This window comes from Neodiprion pinetum, chromosome 1, assembly GCF_021155775.2.
Source record: "Neodiprion pinetum isolate iyNeoPine1 chromosome 1, iyNeoPine1.2, whole genome shotgun sequence".
NCBI classification, from domain to species: Eukaryota; Metazoa; Arthropoda; class Insecta; order Hymenoptera; family Diprionidae; genus Neodiprion; species Neodiprion pinetum.
In genome coordinates, this window is record NC_060232.1 from 12,675,399 (window position 1) to 12,696,910 (window position 21,512).

Genomic DNA, 21,512 nt, shown 5'->3' on the forward strand with positions numbered 1-21,512 from the left:
AGTTTAGTTCGATGTAAGGCAGTCACAACTAACCTTACGACTATGGCGATCTAGATCTGAGTAGGTCACCTCAATAGCATTCAGAGGTGACTTTAAAAATCTGTGTGACAAATTTTTACGGAAGATGTCAATTTGCTCTTTAAATGATAATTTAAGAAGGGATTCGTCCTGATACAAATTTGTGACATGTTGTTGAAATGTATCCAGACATCGCTAGAATATATTTTCATCCGTGAATATGAAACTTTATTTTCTAGAAGTGGTTATACTTTGCTCAAATAAAATTTGGGAAAAGATCAACAATTCTTTAATTACGAAATTCCATCATTATTGTACTGTGCACGAGTATTATTGAATTATTGACGCACAAAAGTTATTAGTAAAATACAGTGAGCAGCAAATTATTTGTGACCAGATCTACTTACAAGCCTATAATAAGGTACTGGTGGTAGACTTGGCTGAGGAGCTGGCTTTTCCTCCTCTTTCTTCTGTGGAGGAACAAATTCACTGTGGACAGAAAATATGTTTGGTTACTGAGACACCTACAGATAATATCAAGATATATTGAGTATGATTACTTAAAAAATTTTAAGCTATTTTTCCCAGAATTGCGAACAAGCATACAGAGTTGACGATTTTCTTTTTCAAAAAAACAAATTAGGGCTTTCTTGATTCTGACCCGTCCTGTTAGAATCCAAAATAATTATTCGCTGTATTTCTTTAGCGGTAGTCATAAACGTATGTAAAATCTGTGAAGTTTTCCAAAAGAGTCATCAAGAGAGATTAAATTTGAAAATGTAGTTTAGTCGAAGAAATTTTCCAAATTTTTTTGTTCGAACGTTTGATGACTATTGGAAGTGCACAGTTCCATTTTAGTTTTTTGTTCCAATTTTTTATTCAATCCGTAAAGTCAAAATCCTGAAACAACGTGGATATCTAACAATTCGATTTTCACTTTTGAGTGTACTGGTTCAGGCACTTTGACTTTTACAAAGAAGTTGGAATTCACCTGAGGATCCAAGTTTTCACTATATTCAACCATTATGTACGTGTTGAAGTAAGCTCAGCAATCTTAATCTCAAATTGAATTATTGTATATTCTTCACAAATATGATACCAGAAATAATGCGCATAATGGACTGTTTTTTTTCGATCAATATTCGAAAATATTAAACTAAGGAGAAAACACAAAACGATCCACGTAGTTGAGTTTCAAAAAAATTTCTTATTGTGTTCGTAATATTTGAATATAAGGTGAAACTAAACACAATTAAAGCAGATTATAGGTTCATCCACACAATGTGTTCCAATTTGGTTTTTGGATCAAGCGACAAAAAAGGTGTGGCTAAAGTCGCAAAGAATGTTGAAAATATACTATTTCTAATAACTTTGTGTGAAATTTTTTGCCATTGATTAGGAATACATGGTGAAAATGTGATTATAATGAATCTCACAATTAATGAAAAATTCGTCATGTTTTTGTTAAAAATCCGTAAAGTAATTAATTCGTCATTTATAGTACTTTTCAAACAACCTTTCGTTGCACAATAAATTTTAGTAGCAATTGCCAGAATATTTTGATTATTCCAGTCTAGAACCCGAAACGTAGGCACAATGTTTGCGTGAATAGCGTTGAGTTCGGTGAAACCAGTATATTTTGTCCACGACGGTACTCTCGATTTAGAATCGTTTTCTGGCATTGCGATATTACTTCAAGACGGAACGCACCTGCCAAACATATGTCAAAGTAATCGTCACAATTCCGCGCAATTCTGGGAAAGGTAAATATGCAGACGTATACCCCTCTTAAGGTCATGTAGTACTCCTCCCCTTACCTACCGAGCAAGCTTACCTTTTTTTCTTCTTCTATATTAAATAAACAAACGAACAGAAAGGGTTCAAATTTTGAATTTTCGAAGTTTAAGCAAAACCGAACCCTTTCCGTTTTTTTTTTTTTTTTGTGTTATTTAACAAAGGAAGACAAAGGGTGAGGCTGCTCGGTCGGTAAAGGTAGGATTACTACATGACCTTAACCACACGCAAGAGCTCGGCCGAATTGCATTCTGAACTCAATTTCTTTTCAATCCTAATCGGATAAATCGACCCTATTCGGGATCTATGAATTTTTCGTTCCTTTGCTCCCTTTTTGTCGTCTAAAATGTGAATAATGTAACTTGTGGATTCTCATCGTTATCGCCTCTGGAAGATTTTCAGTCGAGTTTCTTTCCCGGATAGGGATTACCCATCCATTCACGTCCAAAACCTTCTTATTGTCATCTAAATTAATTTTCTCAATAATATGCCGTACATTGGTTCGCCATTTTCTTGCAGCATGTACTCAGTCTCCTGATTATCCTTCTCCTTGTCGACCTGCGTGTCTGTAATGAAACACAACTTTCCGTACTCACTCACCCATATCAAAACTGATAAAACATAAGTATAACCACAACCAATCAAGATTTTTGTAATACTATTATTGGAAAAAATAATTAACCCGTAAAATTTCAACAATAATCATGTAATAATATGAAGACACAGACTTTCTTAAGGATAAATTATAGTATATTTATAGCATAATCCACAGTATGGATCGAAAAGTTTAGTTAGCCATATAGACTTATAGTAATCGCCGAAATAAAGAAATGCATAAATTCGTAAAATAGAATACATGTTTTGAAAAGATTCCACAGTCCTAATTTTTATGTAAGCTGACATTCATCCGCTATTTTTCGTTATATCAATGGTAGATTTCGATCGTAATCGCAATTTCTGATGAAGAAGAATATATCAGATAAGCAGAAAGGCGGTTGGCGAAAATCCTAATGGTGCTTGGATAGGAAAAAAGGTGACGTACGTCTTTGCCTCACGCCGTAGCGTGGCGAAAGATTTTGGTCTTGGGATATAAATCAAATTGATGGCCAGGTGGATTAACCCTTGACAAATGGTTCCATTGCTTATTCCTCCACCGTGAAATTACTATTCAATGCGCTTAGAGTAATAATAATATCTGGCGAAGGCGAATATTTCGTTTTCCAAAGTAACTAAACAACATTTATGACAGCCGTAATTATTGTAACTCTGATCAATTCACCCAGCAAACACGTATAGTTTCGGTCCGTACACAGATATATTATATTATGTAACAAAGTTTTCACGTATGACATGGCACACGAAATTTGATCAAGAGATATATAACGATATACAGGGTGTCCCAATTTAAAAGACGCATTACGTTTTTATCCTAACTAATGGTTCAGTTGGAAAATGTATCTTAGAAACGTTTTATAATTCCATGATTCCATTAAAATAAAAAACTGGTCCATCTTCCAAAACATTACCGGTTATGATGCTGGACCACTTGAATTTTTTTTTTTTCTTAATGTTCCCATCAGAACCATACAACTTTTGTAGGACACATTTTCCAATTGAACCATTAGGTTGGCTGAAAACGGACGACGCCTTTTAAATTGGGACACTTTTTATGTTATACCAAAAGAATGAATTCATTTGCTAATGACACACTATAGTTTAAGAGGTATCAAACAATTATATGAGATTAGTTTATTTTATGTCACAAATGAACGCAGAATGTTTTTTTTTTTTATTTTTCGTATGAGTCGTTCCCGAATTCCCGGAAGAATTTTGTACGTCTCCGCCATCATTTTGGTTCTAATTTTTTCCGTAAATAGTAAGTATCACAAAGTACAACTGCTACTGCTTTCAAAATTTTTTCACTCTTAATTTCGTGAAAATCGTGGATCATGGATTTTTCGAATAATCAAAATCAAGCCATTTTGTTCGTAATTTTCAGCGCTCCTTTTATACGTAACAAAAAATCAAGCTTAGTTATCCCTGTGTAAAAAGTCCTCAGGATTCTGAAAAAATATAAATTTTGAATTTTGACGTCAAGAAACCTTGGAAAATTGGCTTCAAAGTACAAAAAGTTGTTTTTTATCGCTCTATTTTTATCCCAATTAGATCTTCTGTTTTTTATTCGAAATTCTTTACAACAAAATATGGCTTTTCCAAATTGGGCAGCAGATGGGTTTTCGATGAAACAAAAACATGAATGATCAATGTATTATAAGCACTAAAAATTGGAAGAAGAATTACAAGAATTCGATTACTTAAAAATAGATGCTATGGTTCTGAAAAAAGACAAATCGAAAAAAAAAATGAAAAACAGGATTCACAGTAGTTTGTAATATGGACTATTTAATCACAAAATTAAAATCAAATTGGTGGAAGTAAGGTAGAAACATGTTCCGAGACTTTGGAAAATGACCCACCATATGCATGTCAAACAAAATTTAGTCCCGAAAAATTGTCATCGTGATTACAAATTTTTATAATACTGTAGTTTATGTTTATCAACCTTGACCAATTCATCGAATTCTTTTCGAAACGGTATTTATATTCCGCAACGTCCATATATCCGTAATTCAACAAAAGAACCACATTTTTATTATGATGTACGTGTTTTCAAGTGCGAGTAAAACTGCTTAAACTGACAGTTGTAAAACATAACCTGAGATTGATGCAGCCCCGTTGCTTTCGCAAGAAATAAATAACTGCAGGTTGATCGAGATAATTCCATCATAACATACATTAGCATACAATGAACTATAATTTGTTATAGCAACTACACAATTATTCCAGGCTGTCAAGTGTTTTCAATAAAAAGTGATCAAGAGTATCGATTAAGAAGTGACGTGTTACGCTAAATTTTTTTCAGAAAATACCAAACTCACATTTACCAAAAAATCATTCTTCGTTATGTTCGAATTGATCGTGTTGTATGTTCGATGTAAATTTTCAGTTGCCGGTGCAAATACTGTTGCAAAAGTACAAGCGTCTCTCAGCAACTTTGATACAAGTGCTACAGATTGCACATGATAAGTAGTATAAAGAACAAAGGTTGTCATTCGAGTCGTAATCTGATTGATGTTTTATTAGCAAAAATTGTTTTAATGAATCATTTTTATACAATTAAAACTGACATGTACAGACAGTGCAAACTTTCATACTTTTCGGTTGAATGTCAAAAGGCATTCGGGGCGGGATTGAAATTACAAGTTTGGAGTTCTGAAAGCGCCAAATTCTGAATTTCTTGGTGATAAAACTTGAATCAAAGAATGCAAACTTCCGAAGGGACAAAATTCCGAAAGAACAATATGCCGAAAGGGCATAACTCTGACGAGTCAAAGTTCCGAAAACGCGGAAATGAGAAAAAATCCCTAACATCGAAATTCCGAATGGTCGAAGATTTTCCAATCCGTGAATTTCTGACATGGGAAAAGTTCGCACGATTCGGACCTATCTTTGTTTTTCATTTTCGATATATGTAAGATCGGAATCCTGGTCATTCTGATTTTCGGTTTTTTTGATTTTTCACACCCACTCGTTTAGTAAACTATGCTGTGTAAGGATTTTTTAATTTTCGAAACTCCAATTCTTGGAATCTTTCGTTTCGAAACTTTGAGCTCTTGGGTTTAAGACCATTCGAAACTTGGTCGTTTCTTAAAGGTTTGATTTCTTTACTTCGAGTTTCGTCACCCAAATAATTCGGAATAAGGCGCTTCGGGAATTTTTCAAATTCGGAACTTCAACTCTGCCCCAAGTATTCATAGAATACTTTCTTTCATGGATTCTAGAAAGAAAAATCCAGTATCTAGTTTTAACTCGTATAACGTGATGCCACCAGAAACCTATAGCTAGTTTTTTTCTCCATACAACGCGCTAAGAATACCCAATTATAAAACGCCCGCCACTTCATAAACATAAAGCATTTCTGAACAAACTGTTGTGACTGATTCGGCGAAGCAACTTTGGAAGATTTACGCATCATGTTCCGGGTCAATAGATTATACAAAGGTTCAGTGCCAGAGTAGCCTGACCCACATTATCGATGAGGCTCACCTTAACTATCCTAAGCCATTTAAAATGAGCCTTATCGGCAACGTGGGTTAGCCTACTCTGACACTGAACCCTTCATATATCCTCCAACTCAATCCCGATTAGCAAAATTTAACCCTTAACTTGCACACTTCACCACAATAACATGATTCGCACAATGGGATATTTGAGAGCCCAACCTCAGAGAATATTCCCTCCGCAGAAGTTGTTCATTATTTTGACTTGAAAAAATTCGTAGCCAATCGTTTAAAGTTGTTTCAAGATGATTTATAACTAATTTTAGTAAAACTCAATGTTGAAAATAAAATAATTGGAAAATCGGAAAAATGAATTAAAAAAAAAAACATTTTCATGGAAAGTTATAGATTTTTCTCAAATCTCCTTGCTTGGAGCTGAAATTGTCGGTGGACACTCTTGAGATTAACATTCCAAGAAAAAAATTGTATAACAGTCGAGGCTTAAAAAAAAAAGTATTTATATGAAAAGTTGAAAGGACGAATTTCAGCCAAGAAAGCATTAGTCATTTTTACAAATAATGCTTTTTTTTATGTAGAACATGTAACAGATTACAAACTAGACTAGAAAAGCATGGAAATATATTTTTGGACAAAAATAGATTAACAAAAAATCGTCGTTAACTACCCGTTAGCACAGCATCTAATGTAAGCGAAATAAAATTTGACATCATTTAAGAATGTCCGAAAACAAGCTCGACCCCTAAACACACAATATTAAACTTTTGACACATAAAAATAACAAAATTCGTCGAAAATGAAATTGATAAGCAATCACAAAAATAATTATAACCGGCACGCTGGGGTCTGTGACGAGCCTCATCCATTTCGACATACTTTGAACTAATGAGATATGGTGTCGCGAGCATCGTTTGCACGATATAAAGTAGCTTAAGTTGAAGATCAATTATTATCGGGGCTCGTCTCATATCCCATAAAGCCAACTAAGGATTAAGAAAGAATTAGAGAATTATTCCACTCAGATACATTGATATTGGGAAATGAGGACCAGACAGGCGTAACAAAAGTTTCTTCGACTTCTCACAACGTTGCAGTCGCCATTGAGGCCTAATCACAATTTGAACATGGAAGCTCCATAATATGACAAATAAAAGTGGAGCCATAAGATTTTTCCAAGACACGGCTTTTCAACATCATAGGGATTGATATCTACAAAAATATAACAAATGGAATCAATCTAAACGAAATGAGAACTACTTATTTTCACGATTACTGTTACCAGTGGAACTTTCGTATTTTTGTAAAACGTTTTTAGTGTTGGTTATGTGTTTCCATAGAGGAATACGTAGTTCAGAATTATTCGATGATGAAAACTGTATGGTCTGTTTACACGAACTTTAGAATAAAATATGGTGCGTTTTTGGCTAATGGCACCACACCGAAAAATTCCACCAGCTACCCTGCCTGAAAAAGTTGCTAGGTGAGACAGAAATAACATTATCACGTAGTATTAGAATTTGCGCAACTATAACCTTTGAAACTTGTGCGGCACGGCTGCCAAAAACCGTCATCATCCTTATTCGTAAATTGAGTATTTATTCATGGGTATGATTATTTTTTACAAATAACAGTGCATAAAAATAACGTTCCACTACGATCGCTAATTTCCAATATAGACTCTCTAGCTTCCAAATTATCAAACTGTTGTGCAGATAACGTGTTCAACGTAATTACACCATTCCAACAAACTATGTCGTACTACTTTTGGATACTACATCGTTATACATGAATATTCCCACAAAACTAGAACTTGTGGCTTTCGGAAAAAATTGTAGTCTCATAAAAGACACAATGGTGAATGAAAAGAACTTCCTCGAATCTGGAAAACCATTTTTCAGACTCTACCAATAAAATGACACACACGATAAGCAGATTTTTGGGGTATATAGCAATAGACTTTCCCATAGCTCAATTGTAGAGAATATCACAATGGACTGCATACAAATTTTTGAAGAAGATCAGAAACAGTGATGGCCCGACGTTGGTTGTATTGGCGTGGAATGCCTCATACACTTGAGCTCTTGCCTTACTTTTTACAGTACTGTAGCAGGTTGCGTAAATTGTACGACACGAAATGGCATGTAACAATAAGTTTATATTGAGGCTACTGAATATGAATACAAACTTACACCTCGAGGGGATTTTTTCCTGGCGGCGTGAGTTTAATTTGAGGGGTTCCATTTGCAAGTCCTGGTGCTGTCCCTCGCGAGGGTTCGAAGACCACTGGTAAATTCTCTGTGTCATTGCGCATTCTCAATTAGCAACTCTGAAACAAAAAGGAGAGGGCAAATTTGTAGTATGATAAAAAGACGAATGAAAAATTGCACAGCAAAAAATAATATCGGATGCATTGAAAAACTACAGTCGGTTACTGAAATTTTTTTTTATCGACCTTATCATGAAGATCGATAAACATAAGGATTATCTTTGTTGTTTTTCTTGCTCTGTGAAGCATCCGTAAATAGAAAGGTAAATAGAGGTATTTAAGTCGCATCGTGTCATTTAAGTCATCGTACGGGTTTTATGTAATACGAGCCATGACTTGCATAATTTTTTGGACATTCACCGTTCGAAACCATTTGATAAATGAATTTTTCTTGTGTCCTGGAAATGTTATATTTTGGATGTCCTTGAATAACCTGAAAATGTCCTAGAAATGTCTTGGAAATGTTCTCGAATTTTTTACAGATTGTTCACTAGACACCATGTTTATTTATGCAAGAAAAACATTGAGGTTAGAGTCGCGTAACGTCAGATATGTTTGCGACTGCGCATGCGCGGAGTAGGTAAAAGACCACTTTCAACTCCTAGTAGTCACTTTAATATTATAGAAACGAGTACTTTGCTTACGTAAAATACGCATGAAAAGACGCGTAAAACATGCTTGCGTTATACAAAAGATTTAATTCACCAGACACGGTATTGGAAATATTTTTTTAAGGGGTAACACCACTGTAAAAAATAAAGAAGAGTGCTTTTTGACCACTTTTTTCGGATGAAAGGAAAAGTAGTAAGATAATAATATTTAAGGAGGTTATTAGGCATTTATTTAAGTACACGAAAAGTATACGAAAAATTCATATAAAAAAACATTCAAAAATGGTGACACTGGAGTCATTCTCGCGAGACATGTTGAATTCTGTCGCACTGACGCAAATTTGAATCAAGAAAAGAACACTAATCTACATATCTATAGCTAGAGAAATAAATGAGGATCGTGAACGTATTGATTTTTATATAATTAGCGATATCAGAATAAAAATCTTCAATTTTCGACCAAAAAAGGGCACTTATTTGTTAATAAATAATGTTCAAATTAACTTATCGAAAATCCTCGATGTATTTCTGTAGCTTTTAATATGTAGATTAATTTTTTTTTTTTTTAATTGATATTTACACCGGTTACACTGCATGCCGCTTGTCTCGCGAGAATGGCTCCAGTGTCAACATTTCTTAATATTCGTAGATGACAATTTTTTGTATTATACTTAAATATATGGTTAACAACTTCCCAAAATATTATTGTTGTACTATCGTTTCTGTCAATCCAAAAAAAAATGGAGCATCTTTTTAGGTTTGAAAGTCGTATAACTCCTTAATTCAGATCAATGTGCTTTCTCTTGATAATGAAAATTGTTGGTCTAGCCACTTCCTTTCGAACCAAACGTCATTCCATTTTTGGTGAAATCATGAAATCGATTCTCTGTACGTACTGTTATTATTTTATTTACTCATTTCTAAATGGTACAATTCTGTTCTTTGATGTAACCAGTATCAACATATAAACCTCCTTCTTACTTGTACAGAGAAAAAAATTTCTGAGACCTTGATGAGAGACCCTGAGTATGACACTCTGATCAGGATCGATGTTTCAGGGAGAAAAGGGGTGGAAAAAAAATAACTCTGTACTTCAAAGTAAAGTACTTCAAGCAGCCGATTCGGAGAAATTGAATGTCAAAAATTCAAGTGGATTTGGTCCGCGCTTACGGAACTGACGTCCCGGCTTCAATTTGGGGCATGAATTCCTTTTTTTATGGCTTGTCTGGAAAGTTCTTTTGTTGGTGCCCGTGAAACATGCGTAACGTATCCCACTTTCGAAAAGCGCGGTAAAACGACGTTGGCGCATGCGCAGAACTAAAACGCTATATTTTACGTACTACTACGTGAGATTTCTTTGGTACATGCGCACTTTGAATAATTCCATTTTACACACTGTGTCTTGTTACCAAATCCGAAGTTTACGCGCTCTCGGTCACATTTTTCTTACTTCTGAATTCAGACTTCTCTTCAGAGGTGATGTAAAAATAGCGTGTGTCGGATATATTTGAGTCATGTGATTACAGTAGGTACTCGCTTTGACACATGTTGCAAACTTCACACTCAGCAGAAATTATCATCTCTTTAGACCTGTTACACAATATACTATTTCTGTTTATGCTTACATTTCCCCCTTCAATTGTCTTTCTTAAATTTCATGCAGTTACACCTCGCACTACAAGTATCACCTCGAAAAACAGGTTGTTGAAGTTTTTATTCAAATTACACGTATCTAACATTTTATACGGTTACAGAGAGAAATGATTAGAAAAATCGAGGGTAAAAAAAAAAAGAAGAAAAATAAACAAATGGATAAAAATATTTCTCATACACGATGAACTTGCTGCAATCATTACGAAATGGATTCTCGTAACTTTTTTAATTTGAAGCTCAGGTTCATCTGATCTACTCGTAACCTGCTTACAGTCTATCCCGATCGCAACGTCACACTTGGAGAGTACTTTTTATGAGACCAGGCCGTTTTCCTTAAAATCAAAGAGTTGAAGAGTTACCACGAATGAAGTTTTGAAGCTCAATCACAGACGTAAATGATCGGACTATCTTAGATGGGATATGATGAGGTACATTTATTGCTAATGCAGTGTTGATCAGAATTAATGATTATAAAATATACTACGATTGATTTATTTTATTAGAGGAAGAGATTTCTCGGTACATGGGTTCTAGTAGAAGGTCAGCAAATGAATAAGATGTCTATTGTTTATGACAAAATCATTAGAATCGAGAGAATATTTTATACAAATAAGATTTCTTGAATAAAAAATATCTAAATAGAAATTTGGGTGACAATTCTAAAACAGTAAAAATTGTGAGAATGAGACACAATCACAAAAAATGTATAAATCAGGTTACGCAGGCGAATCTGGCGATAAACAAAACGAGCTATCATGGCAATAATTTAAACAAGTTGGTTCGAGAAATATGAATAATGTGGCTCGCAGCCTCCGATGTTGAGATTAATTATATTTGCAACGATTTTTCGACGAATAATGAATACAATTAAACATAAAACGATCAAGGTTACTTACAATTCAACGAGATAGCTATTCAGCAATTCGACGTGACGAAATGGTGCGAAACGGTGCGGAACGGAGCGGTAATTAATAATGACGGGAAGAAAGTATAACGACTGCCAAAAATGACGGTAAACTGCGGTGTTTTATAAAACTAGTTACCCCAGTTGGGCTCGATAAATTAAATAGTGTCAATAATGATGAATGGGATGCATCAACGTTATGAAAGTAAATATGATCAGCCACGGATATACGGATGATCTAGTTCATTGGTCTTATCATCTTGATCTGCTCATAGCTAAGCATATACAGCTAGGCGAAAAAGAGGAATACGTGGTCTTGTTAGAGCGAATAGAACTATACAAGAGAAAGTTAATCATAATTGTCAAATAAATCGAAAGCATCGTAAGGGTTGTCCTACAATCATCAGGTAATTCAATTGTTTTAACATATTTTTACATTTTGAAATGAACGTTTGAAATGTTTCGAAATGACAACTCGCGAAAATCTGGCAACAGTTCGGAATATTACAGGTATGTACGTTAGGGTGGTCCTTAAAAAGGTTATTTCCGAATTTCTATACTCCCAACGGCCCAAGCACTTCCATGTCGATCAAAAAAAAAAAAAATCACAAAAAATTTACAGCCCTTACACACTTAACTAACGTGTGTAGTGTAAAAACTTTGGCCGCCGTGGGACAAACTTTAGGATTTTTGTGATTTTTTTTGATCGATACGGAAGTGTTTAGGCCGTTGGGAGCATAGAAATTCGGAAATAACCTTTTTAAGGACCACCCTAGTGTACATAGAATGCGTCTTGTATGACATACCAAGCGTGAATTAAGGAGGGCACTCCCTTCAGAGGCATTAAACAATGCATTTTTTTGTGGCATAAATTTATAGTTTCAAGCTTATGGAATGCCATGCAGTTAGTGATTTTGGACAATTTTAAAAATGAAGCTCCGAGAGTGTAATGTATGGATATGTATGACGAGGTATATATAACATGTGCGCGATACGTATTGACAATATACCGTATCATAGACATAAGATCGTAATCATTATTGTCATAACGAGCGACGTATAACGGGCGGGGAAATGTCTGACTCTCGCCTGAGACTCGGTCACGGCCGAGTGTACGCTCGTGTGTCTTACTTGAAATGTATACATACGTTAATACAGTAATTTACTACGTGTTATTTAATAACCCACTTATTTAACAGAGAGCCTTTGAACTCCGATCGGCAACGAATCGAGCGGCAAAAGAAGCGCAGCTTTTTGGCGACAAAAGAGGTCCCTAAATCACGCAGAGAGCTGAAATGATTATATATACATTACTTACCCTGGAAATTAAATTATAAAAATCACTAAGACTTGACGTTCTACAGGGAGACAAACACGACTAAGAAATCCTGGGTAACATTTTTTTTTTTCGATCTAGCTGATACTCCCATCACGACGTAGGAAGTGAAATTCGCATTCTCGTAGAATAACGTCAAAATTTAATGGGAGTTTTATCGGCCTTTGATGACCATTGGCCAGTTAATTTTTGATTACAGGCAATATAAGTCGGATTTGTCGTTACTCTACACGAAACATATTTCAACTCTAGTCTTTCAGTCACTTTTGTGTAACCTGTGAAGAATAAATGGATAACAGGTGTATATTATCCAATTACGTTTGTGAATATTAACAATTTTTACGAACAATCGCATTTAGTGATGTGCGTATCAGATTGGTCGTCGCAAGAAACGTTGCTTGGACATATTACAATTTGACTATATAATTTGTATATTTTATAAATAATCGTATTTGTGGGTAGTACTATTTTATTTTGGTTTTCAAACAATACTAACACCCTAGCAATAACAATATTTTATTTCGCTAAACCAGCAGTCGAGATGCTGTGGACATGCTGTTAAAATCATTCGCATAAATCTTATAAGTTTCATCAATCATACAATATTCATGAACTTTTATCACCACCCCGTAAAACCGTGCAGAAAGGCACAAGGGTGACAAGTGATGAACGGACGGATGAGATTAGGGTGAAAAAGTGAAAAAAACGTGTATCACTGCGGTGGGAACAAGGTGACGGTGTGCTCAGACAACTCAGAGAACAGAGGTGATGAATTTTTTTCAAGATGTTTGCAAGTCGTTGGAAAAAATCGAAAGTAAATTACACTTAGTTTTATGTTTAACGAAACGAAAGCCGTCAGTCTTAACAATTTCTGGCTTTGTAAAATTATTCAGGCACCGCTATATTTGTAGCATAGTTTTCAGGGTGTCTCATCAACAACATCAAAGAGGTTAGTGAAATGTTGATAAACAAACCGCAGAGTAAAGGTTTTGCTTGACTTGAATGAAACCGTACTCGATTATTTTATTTATTTATTTTTTTTAACATATTAAGAAGAATTGATTTTCGATTACTGGAATAAATGCTAAGAAAACAAAATTTTTCACAGCCATATATCAAAGCAATCGCGAATGAGAAAAAAATAAATATGAGATATATAAGTCAGTTAAGCTGATCAGATCCGTAGCTTTTATACCACTCGTGAAACGTGACTGAGATTTTTCGGAGGAATCGTGAATCTCTTTCAGATTGACTGGGGAAAAGTTGCAAAGAAAATGCGTTACGGAAATAGATGAGAAACACCTCTGATCATTGCTTTTTTCTAACAAGTTTATATGTTAATAGGCCTTCATCTGAACTAAAAAGGAAATTTTAGTACAAATGACGGCTTTTCCCGATACGAATGAGTGATTGTATTTGAACGTGTGAGTTGGCGGTAAATTTTAAGGCTGGATCTGCAAGTGGCATTGTTTTCGCATTTAGATAACGTAGGAAAAAAATACGTACTCAAAAACATCAGTGTAATGGAAAATTTGATATAGCTGAGTGAGAAACAGCTGTTCACAGATATTTGTGTAGAAGTGGCTGAGTTGTCCTTGAATTTAATCACTTAATACCAAGTTTTCGGCTGAGCAAGTAGCAAAGGGTAGAAGTTCATAGAGAAACGAGGGAAGTGACAACCTAATTACGCCACCGCACATAGCACATGAAACGTCAACTTCTACTTTCACGTTTTCAAGATAAATACCTTATAAGTTTGTTTATTATTACGGGGATTTTTCTATACCTCGTGGAATGTATGTAGAAAGTTTTCTCGGTTTAACTAAATGTGACTTAACGCTTAATCGTAAGCCATAACGGGGAGCTGCTTCTCAGAAATAGAACGATTAAACATATTTCACAACAGAATGTGATGTTACAAAACATAATACTGAATAAGTTCAAAGAGAGAAAAGGTAAAGGAATAGAATCCAATAGTATTTTGACTTACATTCAGATACGTAAAAAACCGGCATCAGTGCCGAAAAATAAGAAAATTCACAACGAAGAACAAAGAAAGGTCAAAATGAGATCTGGGTTATCATCTACAAAGAATGATTCCGGTACTGATGGACTTCAATGTAATTTTTGATTTCAACTGGTTTTCGTAGATGGTGACTCAGCTCTCAATTTGACCTCTGTTTGTTCTTCGACGCGAATTTTCTTATTTTTCGCCACTGAAGCCGGTTTTACGTGTCCGAATGTAAGTCAAAATATCATTAGATTCTATCCCCTTACCTTTTTTAACTTTCAATTTATTCAGTATTATGTTTTATAACATCACATTCTGCTGTAATATATATGTATATAATTTTTTTCAATAAATGGTTCTATTCCCGAGAAGCCCCCCCCCCCCCATTAGAGCCGAAACGTCAACGCACATTTGAGTTTTCTTCTTTTTGACCCGACGACACCGAGAAAAATTTCTACTTGTAAGTTTCGTTGGGTTGTTGTTGAGAACAGAAGTTGGGTATATCCATTGAGAAACTTAGTTCCTTTTGTTTCCACCGCACCGGTATGCCAGTAAAGTAATAATTTCGTACACATCCTCGTACAAACATGGTTCAGCATGTTTTTCAAGATTTACTTTTGTTCGACTCTTCTGTCAATTCACGTTCAATCCTATCAGTGGATTCGTTTACTACACTGCCGTTGCTTCCGATATTTAAATGCAGAATATATTCGGAATCTGGTTATTTATGTTTTCATCCTATCGTACTGCAAACATAACATAAAGTACTATCAGAATCTGAAGTTTTCTCGGTCCTGTGGGAGCCTGATTGTTATCTCTGTAAAGTGAAGTATGTGATCCGAATGTCCTTTGAAGTGATCAATCAAAAACGGTTGGGTATTTTCCACGCGGAAGATTCCCAAGAAGTTTTTTACGCGAGTGTTACGTATAGATCCTAATACATCAAAGGCGAAAATTATACCTTGTGATTATCTTTCCTTTCGCTCGAAATCAACGCTTTTTGAGGATCGTATATATAATTGAATTTATCTCGCTGTGAGGTTTTTCATACTAAAAAGACATCAGAAATGAGAGCGAGGTGGATATTATATTCTTGAGACCGGCTTACCGGAGTAAGTAACTTTGGCTATTGATTTATTTTTCAAGTGTTTCAGATTCTAGGATATGGTCCTATCCAAACCATGTATATCGGTTAAATATCTGTCACAACATTATTAAATTAGTCATCTTGGAAGCAGAGTTGAAATTTCGAATTTGAAGAGTTCCGAAAACGCCAAATTTTGAATTTTTTGCTAGCGAAACTTAAAGTAAAGAAATCAAACGTTGATGAAACATCAAAATTTCGAATAGACCGAAACCCGAGACTCAATGTTCTGAAAGTGCAAAGTTCCGAAAATGAGAAAATTTTTAAATCTGAAACATCGAAATTCCGAATGATCGAAGATTTTCAGTTCTGTGAATTTCTGGCTTGGTGAAAGTTTACCACTTGGATCTTTCTTTGTTTTAGATTTTCGGTTTTCCTAATTTTTTACACCCATTCGTTGAGTAAACTATGCTGTGTGAGGATATTTTAATTTTCGGAATTTTGCTCTATCGAAATTTCATATTTCGGAATTCTGCTCTACCGCAACTTCAATTTTCAGTATCTTGCATTTTGGAATTTTGAGCCGTCAGGTTTCCGACCATTAGAAACTTTAATCTTTCTAAAAGTTTGATTTCTTTACTTCAAGTTTCGCCACCAAATAATTCGGAGTTAGTTCTTTTCGGAATTTTTCAAACTCATAACTTCAGCTCCGCCCCATCGCTACGATTCACCACTTACAGAACGATTTTGAGGGAATTACAAAAATACAGTTAAAAGCGCTCATTTCCCACGAGCTGTGACTACTGAAATTTGAAATCCCCTCGATAGACGTCATCGCCAGATCACAGTATTAACGTGCGTGTTATTTTTGTCGTATTGAAAGATTTCCCTGACGCGTGTTACATGCCAGTCTTGAGCAGTACCTAATGAGCGTCATGGTATTGGATTGGAAAATCTAAATTTAGAATTTTTCGACACGGACGAGGTTAGAATCGAAATACGGCGGTCTTCGTAATGACTTATGAAAACAGCTCTTATTGGGTTAACCGCATTACAGCAATGTAAAAAAAGTTGTCGCAATTTTTTTTTTTTTGCAATTCCCTGTTACATTTTTCGTCATTAGATTTTCAGGCGTGTGAAATCATCATGACTCAGAACTACATCAACTTGGAATATACAGAACATTTTTCTGATTGATTGTCATAGGGATTTCTATTAGTCTAAATCTTACACGATAGTAAAACGCTAATACGGTTAACGAGATCAATAAATTTATATAATCATACAAAGAATTGTTTACAGTGACGGTTGAGAAAACGTCATTCCGACTGACTGTGTCAAAATCCCATTCATAGAGCAATTTCAAAAATATCATGCAAATTGGATAATGCATAAGATACTCAGCAATATTCTTTAAAAAAAAAAGGAACTCAAGATCTTTGAAATCATCGAAGGCAGTCGATTTATCGGTGATAATGAGTGATAATCAATTTGAATTATTAATTTCGAACCAACGGTTGAATTTTTGCATTTTTTAATATCAAGGTTGAGTTTCTAGGAACGAACAAGCATATCAGATTTTAAAAAAATATGTAAGTGCCTGATTGACCCTCAGGGTACGGAGTGGGTTAGAAAAAACCAAAGCGAATTTTGAAAGTAGCGCCATTTTGGATGAAGTCGATGGTGGGGTCTGGACCTGGAGGGGGGAAAATCTCTGAGGTCCTAACAGTCGGATTCAGTTGGCAGCGTCAGTCTGCCATTGTTATTCAAGTCAAACACTTTGGAAACTTATAGTCGGGTCGTTTACACCCAGTCCGTACGAAACGTCACAAAATCCAACACTTGTGAAAATTAAAATTTGTCCGAAACGATCTGTTTTCAGTTGAAAAAGTGATCAAAAGTAAAATATCAGTGTTACACAGAAACGCTGCAATTTGTCTCCCATTTCGCTTGACCGCAAAACATTTTATAAATGTTTAAGATGTGATAAGCCGATGTGCAAAAAACATCGATATTAAGTTTTTTATTTACTGAAATTCACGATTTTTTATGGTTTCTGTACGATTTAAGTTTATTTTGTAATATTCACATGTTCTAATCCCTCTTTATAATTTCACTTGAATCACGGAAAATTTGACGATGATTTGATAAAAAAAAAAAAAAAAACTGTTTAACCAATTGATGTTGTTTATTCACGCTATACTCATCAATATCATCTATAACAAGTACTTTCTGCATTATCGAACATTATTTTTACGAGATTTATGATGAATTCATTGGATAACTTTTTTTCACTACACCAAAAACCGCTTACTTTCGTACCTCGATGAGAGTGTATTTTTTGAGTAAATTGAGAAACAAATAATACTTATCCAAAGTACAACTTTTTAGCTTTCCTACGCAATTTCTTAAATATCGATACCTTTTTTTCATGAATATATCAACTTTTGAAGAAAAGAAGAATTTTCAAAGAAGTTTCTGCAATGCTGTTTATATTTTCAACTATAACGTTTATCAATAAAAAAAATATCACAAATCTGGTAAAACCATCATATTTCAAAGAAAATTTCCGGTAGATTGTAAGAAAAAACAATGTTTTAATTCATGAATTACAACGCAATACAGCTGATAGTCAGATTGAAGTGAAACTCAGAGTCGAACGAAAATTTTTGCAACATCTTTGTTTGATTTTGTTTTTTGTAATCAATTTCTTCAACTCACGTAACTTTCCGACATAATCATTTTTCTCGCTTTTGTTGACGATTGTTTTGACACACACGCAACTGGATCGTTCGAATCTACGAAATTAGAGAAATCCGTTAGTCAGTAACGGAAAAATTAATCAAATTAGTTGATCTGATATAACACAAATCTTGTCCACATTGACAAGAAATTTAGTCTTATCTGGGAACATTTATTACTTAAACTGTAGAAATTGACGTTACGATGTTGAAAAAGATTGAATGACACGTTGTCCAAGATTTAAAAAACAAATCTCTGAATAAAATCTCTCCGTAGCCGCGACCTTGATATTGATGAAGAAACTTAGTCCAACATGATGTTCAATTCGATGGCAGTATAATTGTGTCAGATCGGTCAATTTCTCCTGTTACTAACGTTCAAATTTTCCTCCCAAACATGTACACTTGGATACTTCAACTTTGTGTCAGAAAGAAAAGAGAAAGAAAGGAAGAAATAATGAAGATGTGCGGAAGCTGAGCTCGTTATCAGTTTCTCGTACACAAAATAGGTGGTTTCTTTCTAAAATTGAAAGCTATAACTTGCCAAATCTCGGGAGACGTGGCAGTCCACAAGTAAACCTAGACCAGCATCACCTTTTTTTTCCAGCCCCTCCAAGTGTTTCATAAGACTTTTTCCTCTCTCCCTGTTCGTTTTCGACATATTCGCTTGGGGACATAAATTAAATCACCCTGCAGACTTTACACGATGCTGGAGTTATTTAGAGTTTGAATAAATTTTCATCGGCCCGTCCGGCGTCCGGAAAATTAATTTAAAATGAATGAAAATAAACCTGGTGATCGTCAAAAATTTCAACTACAATATTCAAACTCACCCTACAGAAGATGACATATTTTCGCCGATAGCATTTCAGCATCGGACCAATTACATGCGTAAAAAAGTCAAAATTCAAAAAATATTACGTAAAATGCTGCTGCGTGGTTAAAAATTGTCACCACTTTCACTTGAAATTGGTATGGCTTATACACGCCAATACAGTGTTGTTTATTAATACATTTTTAATGAATATTGTGTCAGCAACGAGGGTTAAAAAAAAACCTGCATCCGTAATGGATGACGAACACGAATTTCTAAAAATTTAATATTTTACAAACGATATTCAATCCAATAATACATTAATAACTGCAAAGATTGCGAAAATCTATGTATCTTACTGATTGATGCCAAAAATATATACTTGTTGGGGGAAGGTATGATATTCGAAGAAACTTCAATAATTACAGAATTTGGTATGATTTGGATGGAATCGATTTCGGGGTCCATAGAAATCTAATTGGAGCCTAAATAATGATCTCTTTGAGACATGCACTGCAATTTGATTCAAGTAGGTATAAACAATGGAATTTCACATTATTATCTGGGGGCTGAAACTAATACCAACCGACCAGGGATTCATTAATATTCAAAGAAAACTCGGCATTATCACTATCACATCCTATGTTTTCTGTAATTTATGAAATTTTGGCAAATTTTTTTAGCCTTCCTGACCGGCTTTCGAAACAAAAAATGTATGTACTGAGTTAAATTCGGTTTTTTTATACCGACATCCGTTTTCTTGCGCATTCTCTATCTATGGAAGCGTTCTACTGAAGGGAAAAAAATCGTCAAAATACGTTTTTCTGTACAAAGAGCAACCTTTAATTTGGAATCTCAAAAGATGTTTTCACTCATAAGTACGCGGGAAAAATGGTTCCAAATTTTAAGGAATCATCCTAGTGTAAGATTCTCAACAAAAATAGACACCTTTTTTCAGTTTTTGTAAGTAGACAATTTGTATGAAAATTTAGATGCATTTTTCTCGAAACGTGGTTTTTCAAAACGGTTCAAAGAAGGAGTTTCCAAGCTATACGTCTCAAATTTGAACACAATATTCTTCATCCCATTCTTTATTTTACTATGGAAGCTCTTTTCAAATCTTCATATTTTTTTTTTTAACGAAACCGTCGACCAAACAGACTATAGTCGATATCGTTTTTTTAGACCACTGCCATTTTGTCGATTTTCACAAAAAAGAAAAGAAAACAATAACTCCATAGCAAGATACCGGCTTTCCTAAAAATTAATAATCTTTCTACAAATTTTGTTTCAGAAATATTTACGGCCACAATCGTGTAGGTACACCGTGAGGACTCCTTTTTTCGAAGACGTTTTCAATCGTTAAAAAAATGTGAAAAAAAAAACAGACGTTTAAAAATTTATCTTCCATTCTTCACGAGTGCTTCGCATTGACGTGAAAAATTAGACTGATTAGCGTATTTTAACTATCGAAAGAGAAGTCGCGAATATCAACTATTCTCCGATCCGTACACTAGGACGATCCCTTAATAATATCTTTATTCTATAACTATCGATCTTGCAGCGATTACTTTATCGGAATACCGAGAATCGAATGATGCGATTCGTTGATGTTGTATAACATTTATCGGAAATAGCATCTGATCAGCGTGGCCTAATTTATGAAAATCCTACCGTTTACTGCTTCCAATCAATGTCCCAAATATGCCTGATTTCGGATGAGATGGTTTTCGGTGCGATAGCGAGGCCCTTCATAAGTTTCCTTCGCAAGTAACACTTTCAGGGGTCCACTGTCAGGTGATCTATGCACTGTCACTGTTATCTGTTTTTCGTAGAGTGTGAAATTTCACAGATGAGTGTAATCTTTAAGAAATTATAAAATTAACCGAATCGATAACACGTTTACGAAAATTAACGTTTACTCCATCTTGAAAACTATAACACCGGACTATGTGGAATAATTTTTCACTCCCGCACTTATTGTCTCTTTAACAAACACTCAGCGCCACTAGATTCCATCATTCAGGTGAAAATTGATGATACTAAAAATAAGTGACTTAGGTATAATATTCATTCAGTGAAGTTGGTATTGCAATTTTTATTCACAATCTTTTTAATATTCATTCAAAATCAGATTTCAGAAAATATACTCAGCGAGCCTGAAAATTTCTTACGTGAATGATGGAAGCGAGGATTCAATA

At 34.7% G+C, this 21,512-nt stretch overlaps 1 protein-coding gene across 19 annotated transcripts in view; it reads right to left on the bottom strand.

Annotated features, from left to right (window-relative positions):
- Mdr49 (Multi drug resistance 49) overlaps positions 1–21,512 on the bottom strand; it is a 99,368-nt gene that overhangs the window by 25,421 nt on the left and 52,435 nt on the right. For 5 of the 19 annotated variants that reach the window (XM_046635239.2, XM_046635249.2, XM_069137420.1 and 2 more), the window contains 3 exons: positions 8,081–8,217; positions 2,309–2,378; positions 426–507 (listed from right to left, as the gene is read on the bottom strand). In XM_046635239.2, coding sequence (XP_046491195.1) covers positions 426–507; positions 2,309–2,378; positions 8,081–8,195 — 267 coding nt within the window. In that variant the 5' untranslated portion in view covers positions 8,196–8,217. Of the gene's footprint in view, positions 1–425; positions 508–2,308; positions 2,379–8,080; positions 8,218–20,985; positions 21,354–21,512 lie in introns of all 19 variants that reach the window. The other 14 variants (XM_046635327.2, XM_046635335.2, XM_069137435.1 and 11 more) reach the window with 6 other exon arrangements.